At 44.0% G+C, this 9,826-nt stretch overlaps 1 protein-coding gene across 1 annotated transcript; it reads left to right on the top strand.

Annotated features, from left to right (window-relative positions):
* The first annotated feature begins 5,357 nt into the window (after positions 1–5,357).
* On the top strand, positions 5,358–8,443 carry LOC128735897 (uncharacterized). Its single transcript, XM_053830375.1, has 2 exons — positions 5,358–6,869; positions 6,932–8,443. Exons 1-2 carry the CDS (start codon positions 5,358–5,360, stop codon positions 8,441–8,443), a joined length of 3,024 nt encoding a protein of 1,007 aa, XP_053686350.1.
* The last annotated feature ends 1,383 nt before the right edge of the window (positions 8,444–9,826 follow it).

A 9,826-nucleotide genomic window follows, 5' to 3' on the forward strand; every position in this document is an offset into this window, starting at 1 on the left:
AACTAATCAAGCAAATGGAACCAAATTTGACATGTGGTTGTTTTTGGAGACAAGAATTTTTTTTCTATGGTGAATTGAAACCTTTTCCTATTTTAGGAGTGGGGGCTCCTATACAAATGAAATCCAAATTTCCTCTTAACTCGAGAATTAATTAATCAAATGGAACCATATTTGGCATGTGGGTGTTTTTGGAGGCATGAATTTTTTCTATGATGAATTAGGACCCCTTACCTTTTTAGGAGGGGGGCTCCCATACAAATGAAATACAAATTTCCTCAAAACTCGAGAACTAATCAAGCAAATGGAACAAAATATGACTTGCAGGTGTTTTTGGAGACACGAAAGTATTCTATGGTGAATTGAATCCTCTCCCCGCTTCAGGAGGGGGGGCTCGAGAACTAATTAATCAAATGGAACCATATTTGGCATGTGTGTGTTTTTGGAGGCATGAATTTTTTCTATAATGAATTGAGACCTTTTTTGGGAGGGGAGGGGATCTCCCATACAAATGAAATACAAATTTTCTCATAACTCGAGAAGTAATCAAGCAAATGGAACCAAATTTGGCATGTGGGGGGTTTTGGAGGCAGGAATTTTTTTAATGATGGTTTGATACCCCTCACCCCTGTGGTAGGGGGATAAGGACTCTCATAGAAATAAAACAGAAATTTTTGCGTAACTCAAAAACTAATCGAACTCGAGAAATTTTAGACTCTTTCATAAAACATTAATCACTAACAAGACCACCAAAAACTATCAATAGTAACATTAGATAATTCAGCGCGAGACGGCCACAGGCCGCGAGTGCTGCCGGCGACCTGCCGTCGGAAGCGCCGGCCACTGCGGAGGGTAGCCCCCCGTAGAGATCACCTCTATCTAGGTTTATTTATTTTCCTAGATCTACTGACCTCTATTACTTTGCTTTAGTTGGGTCACCCCTGCGAAATGATACTTTCTACGAAAAGATTTTCCTTGAAATGGTACATCCCGCGTAAGGTTTTTCGCGAAATGGTATTCTGCGAAACCCTATATTCCGCGTTATGGTCAACCGAGAATTGGTGTTCCACAAAATGGTATTCGACGACATGGTTTGTAATGATGGCGAATATTTATCCGCTTTATTTTATTAGGCTAAGGAATGGGGGAGTTGTTTTCTACTTTACTGTGAGGAAAATTTGTGTATTAAAATACCCATGAACTCCCCAGACTCGTCCGAGATACACGATTTATGTACAACACAGTTTAATTTATGGCAATATGTTGGTAGCGCAACGTCGACCAGCGAGCTTAGTCCGTCCCTGTTAGAGTCGACTGCAGCATTCCCTGAATGACGAAGCTGTCATTTGAGATTGGACAATAGAACCCTCTGAGACATTGTAAGCGAGAACTCGTGTTCGCAATAGTGCGAGAATATATATATTTTTTGCTTTAAAAACTAAAATCTATATTAAATTACCTCATTTATACTTATACATTAGTACCTAGTGCGTTTATATTCTATATATTTGGGTATGAGTTAGATGAAAATACTTAAATGCTAAATTATTAAATCTAAATTCTTAAAATAGAACTTACGACTAGTTCCACGCGACGGTGAATTAACCTAACTTAATTAGAAAGGTGTAAAAGAAGAGGTAAAATTAATGTTAAAACATTTACTTAACATAAACATTGAAAGTAATCGTTCATCCTAGGTTCCGGTATTTACTACAGATCAGCTAATTGCATTGTTGCGCGATAGTGAAGAGTACTACAGTAAGTAGAATGCACTAAAAATGCACTTGCACTTGAGCAAGCTAGTACAAACGTTCTTATTATAGGATTTTGTAAATCTTTCTGCCAATAAAGTTTTAACGAATTGTGGATCTTTTCGTTGTCTATCGCCAACAAAATTACAAAATCTGTATTTAGATAAAGGAATGGCTAGCCGAAAATCGAGCAACGGTGGCGGTGAGCAAATCGGTGTTGGAAAATGTACACCTGAGAATGTTTGTGGAGTAGTTCCGAATAGCATGAACCATCCGGATGCAGCTGTCCATCCGGAGACGATAAGACAGTTGGAGCATGCCATCCAGCCTGATACTGGAATTCAGGTGGGATCAGCAGTACCGTGTAAGGTAGTCCAACCACAAGGTGGGTGTCAGTCGATGGTCAACGTTGTTCCAATCCACGACCAGCAGGTAAACATTGCTGAATCCGCGAGTACCACAAATAGAGCCGTTCTAAAGTTTGCCAAGGCACAGTCTAGGGTTCCCAAGAAAAATAAAGCTAAGTCGGCCCCTGTCAAGATTATGCATAATGATTTTGTTAGGCGAAACCCTCCGCGTCGCGTTCGCGATAAACGAGTTAGCTGTTGCGGCTACTGTGATGAAGCCGACAACGATTCTATGGTGCAGTGCGACGAGTGCGACACGTGGTATCATTTCGCATGTGTTGATGTGAGTTCTTCAGTGGAAGATATAAGTTGGTTATGCCCCCAATGCACCAGTGTACTCAAATTGAAATCTCTAACGGTAGCTCCAGTGAATAAAATACCTCCCAAAGCAATCAGCAAGAGTCAACCACATCCTAATTCTGCTCCCATTGTCACGATTTCGGATAAACCGACTGAAAAATCGAATCTTCCTAATATTATATCCTCGGCTAAATCAGCTGGAAAATCAAGTCGGCGTAGTGAGAGAAGAAAAATCGAACTACAATTACAGAAGCTTGAGGAGGAGAAAAAATTGCAGCTTCAGTATCTGGACCAGAAATACAGCTTACTGGAGGAACTGGAGAGTGAAAGTTCGTCTCGAACTAGCATTTCGGCTTCTGTGTTGGATAAAGCGTCGAAAGTTGAACAGTGGATAGCAGATACCGAAAAATGTGGTGAAGATTCCGGTCTCGCTGAGGAGAATCCAGAAGATGATCCGAATGATCTCTTGCCAGTAGATGAAGCTGGAGCAGTTGCTTGCGGAATAAGCGTAGGTCCGCAACAACAAACAACAGCCGGTCGACTGAGGCAACCGACTGAAAGGAGCAGACCCGCAGTTGCCCCTAACCACGTAGAACGTATTTCAAATCATAGAGAGACGAGAAACTCTTTGGGTTTTATCCCGGGGCAAAGATCGACTCCGCTTTGTCAACCACGACTGGGGATACCATCTACTATGGCCAAGGATGAACAAACAACAGCCGGTCGGCTGAGGCAATCGACTGAAAGGAACGTACCTGCTGTTGCCCCTAACCACGTGGAATGTGTTTCAAATCATAGAGAGACGAGAAACTCTTTGGGATTTATCCCGGGACAAAGATCGACTCCGCTTTGTCAACTACAACAGGGGATTACATCTACTATGGCCAAGGGTGAAAATACCGTTTACACATTGAACCGCAGCCAGCTGGCTGCTAGACAGGCCGTCTCGAAAGATTTGCCAGAGTTCAGCGGAAACCCAGAAGATTGGCCGCTTCTGTTTTCGATGTTCAACTCGTCCACCCAGTTATGCGGATTTTCAAATGAGGAAAACATGCTCAGGCTGCGGAAATGCCTTAAAGGTAGAGCATTAGAAGCAGTCAAATGCCGTTTGCTCCACCCTTCAAATGTGAATGGGGTAATAGCAACTCTCAAGATGCTATATGGAAGGCCTGAAACGATTATTCAAGCAATAATCAAGAAAATCCGCTCATTGCCGGCTCCTAGCATTGACAAGCTGGACACTGTAATAAATTTTGCACTTAGCGTAGAAAATCTCGTTGCAACGGTTGAAACCTGCGAGATTAACGAATTTATGTATAATGCATCTTTGAGGTACGAGTTAGTGGAAAGATTGCCGCCCACGTTAAAATTGGACTGGGCAAAAAACTCTCGGAACAACCCTGTTCCAAATCTATTAGATTTCAGCTTGTGGCTGCGATTGGTTGCTGAAGATGCCAGTGCCGTTTCCACTTCAATAGATAGTGATTCTCGCTTCAGAACCCCCAAAAAAGACGGTTTATTGTATTTTCACTCAGAAGATTGCCGCCATCATCATCATCATCATCAGTAAGCGACAATACTCCTGTTTCCAAGGAGGCCAACAAAGAATGCATTAGTTGTAAGGGAAGCTGCTCAACTTTAGTGCAGTGTAAACGGTTCAGCGAACTCAGCTACAACACCAGATGGGCGATAGTACGAGAATATAAAATTTGTAGAAGGGGCCTTCGAAGGCATAATGGTCCATGCAAGCAGAGAAAGGTGTGTGGAATTAATGGATGCGCCTATTTGTACCATCCGCTTCTACATGATGAAAGCAGACAGTCTTCAATTTCATCTTCTGCCCTAGGGACGAATTCACCGCAAGCACACGGAAGCCGAGCTACAAACACTAGCTGTAACGTTCATCAAGGGCAATCTGAGATTCTCTTCAGAATAGTGCCAGTCCTCCTCTATGGTCCTTCGAAGATCGTGCGGACATACGCCTTTGTAGACGATGGTTCGGAACTTACGTTGATGGAGCAGAGGTTGGCCGATGAATTAGGATTACAAGGCCCGACGAAATCGCTTTGCCTACGTTGGACCGGAGGTTCGAACAGAACCGAAGATTTATCTCAAAAGGTCAACCTCATGATTTCAAATGTCTCAAGTCCCTCCAAGAAGTACGCCCTCCGTGAAGTACACACAGTTGGCAATCTACAATTGCGACCGCAAACACTACTAATGCCGGAAATGCAGGAGAAATACCACCATCTCAAAGGTCTACCGATAGAATCATATGAAGACGTTAGCCCGCAACTTCTCATCGGTTTGGACCATGCCAGTTTAGGAAATGTAATGAAATGCCGTGAGGGTTATCCAAACGAACCTATAGGAATCAAGACTCGTCTCGGATGGATGGCTTATGGGCGCTGTTCTATAATGGCGAATACTGGTGATGAGACAATGGGCCATATCAACCACCACAGTGTCCATCGCTGTCAATGTGAATCCAAATCAGACGATCAGCTGCACGAGGCCATGAAACAATATTTTGCGCTGGAAAGCTTGGGAATTAGTAAACCGAATAACCTATTGCTTTCCAAAGACGAGCAAAGAGCGATCGAGTTGCTGCAAACATTAACTAGGCGCGTAAACGGGCGGTATGAATCCGGACTGCTAATGCGTTACGATAACGTAAGGCTTCCAAATAGCAGATCGATGGCACTACGACGATGGGAATGTCTCGATCGACGAATGCAGAAGGATGAAGGTCTTTCCCAGGCGCTACATGCGAAGATAAATGATTGCTTAGCCAAAGGCTATATTAGAAAGCTCACAGCAGAGAGGCTATATTAGAAAGCTCACAGCAGAGGAAATAGACTCTACCAATAACAGAGTTTGGTACCTTCCAGTATTCCCAGTTATGAATCCTAACAAACCTGGAAAGTTAAGGATTGTCTGGGATGCGGCCGCGACTTGCTACGGGATCTCCTTAAATTCCGTTCTGCTTAAAGGACCAGATCAATTAACGTCTCTCCTGTCAATTCTGGTACGGTTTCGCGAATTCCGAGTGGCCGTTTCTGGTGATCTCCGTGAAATGTTTCTTCAAGTTTTGATGAGACCAGAGGATCAGCATTTGCTACGTTTCTTTTGGAAGACGAACGCTTCCGATACAGCCCCAAATACATACGTTATGCAAGTCACACCTTTCGGAACGTGCTGTTCTCCGAGCATAGCCCAGTATGTCAAAAACACTAATGCGAGACGATTTGAGCAGGAACTACCGGAAGCTTTGCACGCTATCGTTTATCAGCACTATGTAGACGATATGCTGATTAGCGCCGAAACAGAGGAACAAGCAGTACAGTTGGCAACGGACGTGAAGATGATCCACGAAGCCGGAGGATTTGAAATGCGTAACTGGGTTTCTAACTCACCAGCCGTAGTTACGGCATTAAACGGATATGAAACCAAGGAAGTAAACCTGAGCATCGGAGAAGCTAACGCCACTGAAAAAGTTTTGGGGATGTGGTGGGATACAACAGCGGACTGTTTCACATACAAACTATCTTCCCGCCTCGATGTTGGCCTGCTGTCCGGGCCTAAAAGACCAACTAAGCGTGAAGTGTTGAGAACTTTAATGATGGTCTTCGACCCACTGGGATTGATCAGTCATTTTCTGATGTTTCTTCGAAACCTGTTGCAAGAAATCTGGAGAGCATCTATCGGTTGGGACGACCCAATTCACGACTGCCATTTCGAAAAATGGCCGACCTGGCTTCGAGTTCTTCCTCGTGTAGCGGATATTAAGATTCCACGCTGTTATCGGACAATTACATCTGCGAAAAAAGAAACCGTCGTTCAAATGCACACGTTCGTGGACGCAAGCGAATGCGGCTTCGCTGCCACCATATACCTTCGTTTCCAAGAGGGAGACACAGTTGAAACAGCATTGGCTGGTGCGAAAACTCGGGTCGCACCATTGAAGTTTCTTTCCATACCTCGCTCCGAATTGCAAGCAGCCGTTATCGGAGTCAGGTTAGCAGATTCTGTTCTGGGATCACTCTCCATCAAGATCCAAAAACGTTATTTTTGGACAGATTCCAGAGATGTCATGTGTTGGTTGCATTCCGATCATCGGCGCTACAGTCAATACGTCGGCGTACGGATCAGTGAGATCTTAGAATCAACCGACATCCGGGATTGGCGTTGGGTCCCTACAAAATTGAACGTGGCGGACGACGGGACTAAATGGAAAAATACACCAGACCTAAGCAGCTCCAGTAGATGGTTCCATGGGCCTGGATTTCTTCGTAAGGGTGAAGAAGAGTGGCCAGCACCCTCCCGGTCTATTGAAGTCACTGACACAGAGCTCCGTCCACACCTACAACTTCATATCAAGTCTTCCGAGCCAATCATCAAAGTAATCGGTTCAGTAAATGGTCATCCCTTCTTAAAACTACAGCGTACGTATTTAGAGCCATTCGGAAAATGCAGCGGAATATAGTTCCTAATACGAACGGACCGCTTACCAGCGCCGAGCTAACTAAAGCTGAATGTTATCTACACCAGATAGCCCAAAGAAGCACCTACGAAGAGGAAATCGCAATCCTATCCGTCAAGCAACAAACACCTACAAAAAAACTAATTGCGAAAAGCAGTCCTTTGTTCCGGCTTTACCCGTTCGTGGATGAAATGGGAGTCCTAAGGATTCGCGGGCGAACCAGCGCTTACCAATTTATCGACAGCAACGTTACTAATCATATTATTCTCCCTAGAGGACACTTCGTCACCAAGTTAATCATTTTGGACGTCCATCAAAAATTTTTGCACCAGAATCATGAGACCACCATAAACGAGTTGAAACAACGCTACTACATTTCCCGGCTAAAGGCTGTCTACAAATCGGTTCGGAATAGCTGCCAGACCTGTAAGAATGAACGGGCTCGTCCGCAAGCACCGTTGATGAACGACCTACCATTGTCACGCCTTTCAGCCTATAGCCGACCCTTTAGTCACATGGGGGTAGATTATTTCGGGCCAATGACGGTATCCGTTGGCCGCCGAGTGGAGAAACGCTGGGGGGTTTTAGCCACTTGTTTGACTGTACGTGCTATTCATTTAGAACTCGCCAATTCACTCAACGCTGACTCGTGTATATTGGCCTTACGCAACGTAATGAACAGAAGGGGGGCACCAGTTGCCATATACAGCGACAGAGGAACAAATTTTGTGGGAGCCAATAAAGAGCTGAAAGCCGCACTGAAAGAGTTGAATCATCATAAAATCGCCGCAGAATTTACCTCACCACAAACGAAGTGGAACTTCATGCCTCCCATGTCTCCTCATATGGGCGGAGCATGGGAAAGAATGATTCGTACGGTCAAGCAGAACTTGCAGAAACTGCTTCCAAGTCGTCTACCGTCAGACGAAACGCTACGGAGCATCCTGATAGAGATAGAATTCATCATCAACTCGAAACCGTTAACTGAAATCCCGTTAGACGACGATCAGTCTCCTGTACTGACCCCAAATCACTTCATCTTCGGTTCTTCAAATGGGATGCTTCCGTGGACCTGCATCGATAACAGCCCTACCCGGTTGAAACAAAACTGGAGACTATCACAGGCTGTAGCGAACCGGTTCTGGGTACAGTGGCTACGCGACTACCTTCCGACCCTTACCCGCAGGGCGAAATGGTTCGTTCCAGTAAAACCAATTGAAATCAACGACATAGTAGTCATCGTCGACAGTAGGTTTCCTCGTAATTACTGGCCAAAGGGGCGAGTAATTGCCACGAACGTAGCTTCCGATGGGCAAGTCAGGTGGGCTACGGTACAAACTGCTCATGGAATATACGAGCGACCAGCTGTCAAGCTCGCGGTCGTAACAGGAAATGGAGCTCCGGAGAGTCTTCGCTGCATTGAAGGGGGGAGTGTTGGTAGCGCAACGTCGACCAGCGAGCTTAGTCCGTCCCTGTTAGAGTCGACTGCAGCATTCCCTGAATGACGAAGCTGTCATTTGAGATTGGACAATAGAACCCTCTGAGACATTGTAAGCGAGAACTCGTGTTCGCAATAGTGCGAGAATATATATATTTTTTGCTTTAAAAACTAAAATTTATATTAAATTACCTCATTTATACTTATACATTAGTGCCTAGTGCGTTTATATTCTATATATTTGGGTAAGAGTTAGATGAAAATACTTAAATGCTAAATTATCAAATCTAAATTCTTAAAATAGAACTTACGACTAGTTCCACGCGACGGTGAATTAACCTAACTTAATTAGAAAGGTGTAAAAGAAGAGGTAAAATTAATGTTAAAACATTTACTTAACATAAACATTGAAAGTAATCGTTCATCCTAGGTTCCGGTATTTACTACAGATCAGCTAATTGCATTGTTGCGCGATAGTGAAGAGTACTACAGTCAGTAGAATGCACTAAAAATGCACTTGCACTTGAGCAAGCTAGTACAAACGTTCTTATTATAGGATTTTGTAAATCTTTCTGCCAATAAAGTTTTAACGAATTGTGGATCTTTTCGTTGTCTATCGCCAACACAATATGAAGTTTGTCGGGTCAGCTAGTTCTAAATAAATTTCCCAGATATTTACAGCAATCGATCGGAAAATTGAATTGGCAAATATAGAAAACTATTGATTTTCAATGCGCGTCATCGAAAAATTGAAAATATTGTGTCTCCAGCACAAAATTGGACTTCCAAAAAAAACGGCAAACGATTTTTCTTCCGTAGCATACGTTTAAGCCAGTGTTGGAAGTAGTGCGCTATATAGCGCGTCACAATCGCTATACAGCGCACTGCTTGCGGCAATAGGTTAAATGTACGGTACGGAAGAAAAATCGTTTGCCGTTTTGCCTTTCTACTATATAAAAATATAGTATAAAGGTATAGGAATCTCTCGAAAAACCGAAAATCGAAAGACTAGTGGGACGAATGTCATATACCATTCGACTCAGTTTCGAAAACTGAGCATTTTCTCTGTGTGTGTGTGTGTGTGTGTGTGTGTGTGTGTGTGTGTGTGTGTGTGTGTGTGTGTGTGTGTGTGTGTGTGTGTGTGTGTGTGTGTGTGTGTGTGTGTGTGTGTGTGTGTGTGTGTGTGTGTGTGTGTGTGTGTGTGTGTGTGTGTGTGTGTGTGTGTGTGTGTGTGTGTGTGTGTGTGTGTGTGTGTGTGTGTGTGTGTGTGTGTGTGTGTGTGTGTGTGTGTGTGTGTGTGTGTGTGTGTGTGTGTGTGTGTGTGTGTGTGTGTGTGTGTGTGTGTGTGTGTGTGTGTGTGTGTGTGTGTGTGTGTGTGTGTGTGTGTGTGTGTGTGTGTGTGTGTGTGTGTGTGTGTGTGTGTGTGTGTGTGTGTGTGTGTGTGTGTGTG

This window comes from Sabethes cyaneus, chromosome 2 (assembly GCF_943734655.1).
Source record: "Sabethes cyaneus chromosome 2, idSabCyanKW18_F2, whole genome shotgun sequence".
Classification (NCBI taxonomy): domain Eukaryota; kingdom Metazoa; phylum Arthropoda; class Insecta; order Diptera; family Culicidae; genus Sabethes; species Sabethes cyaneus.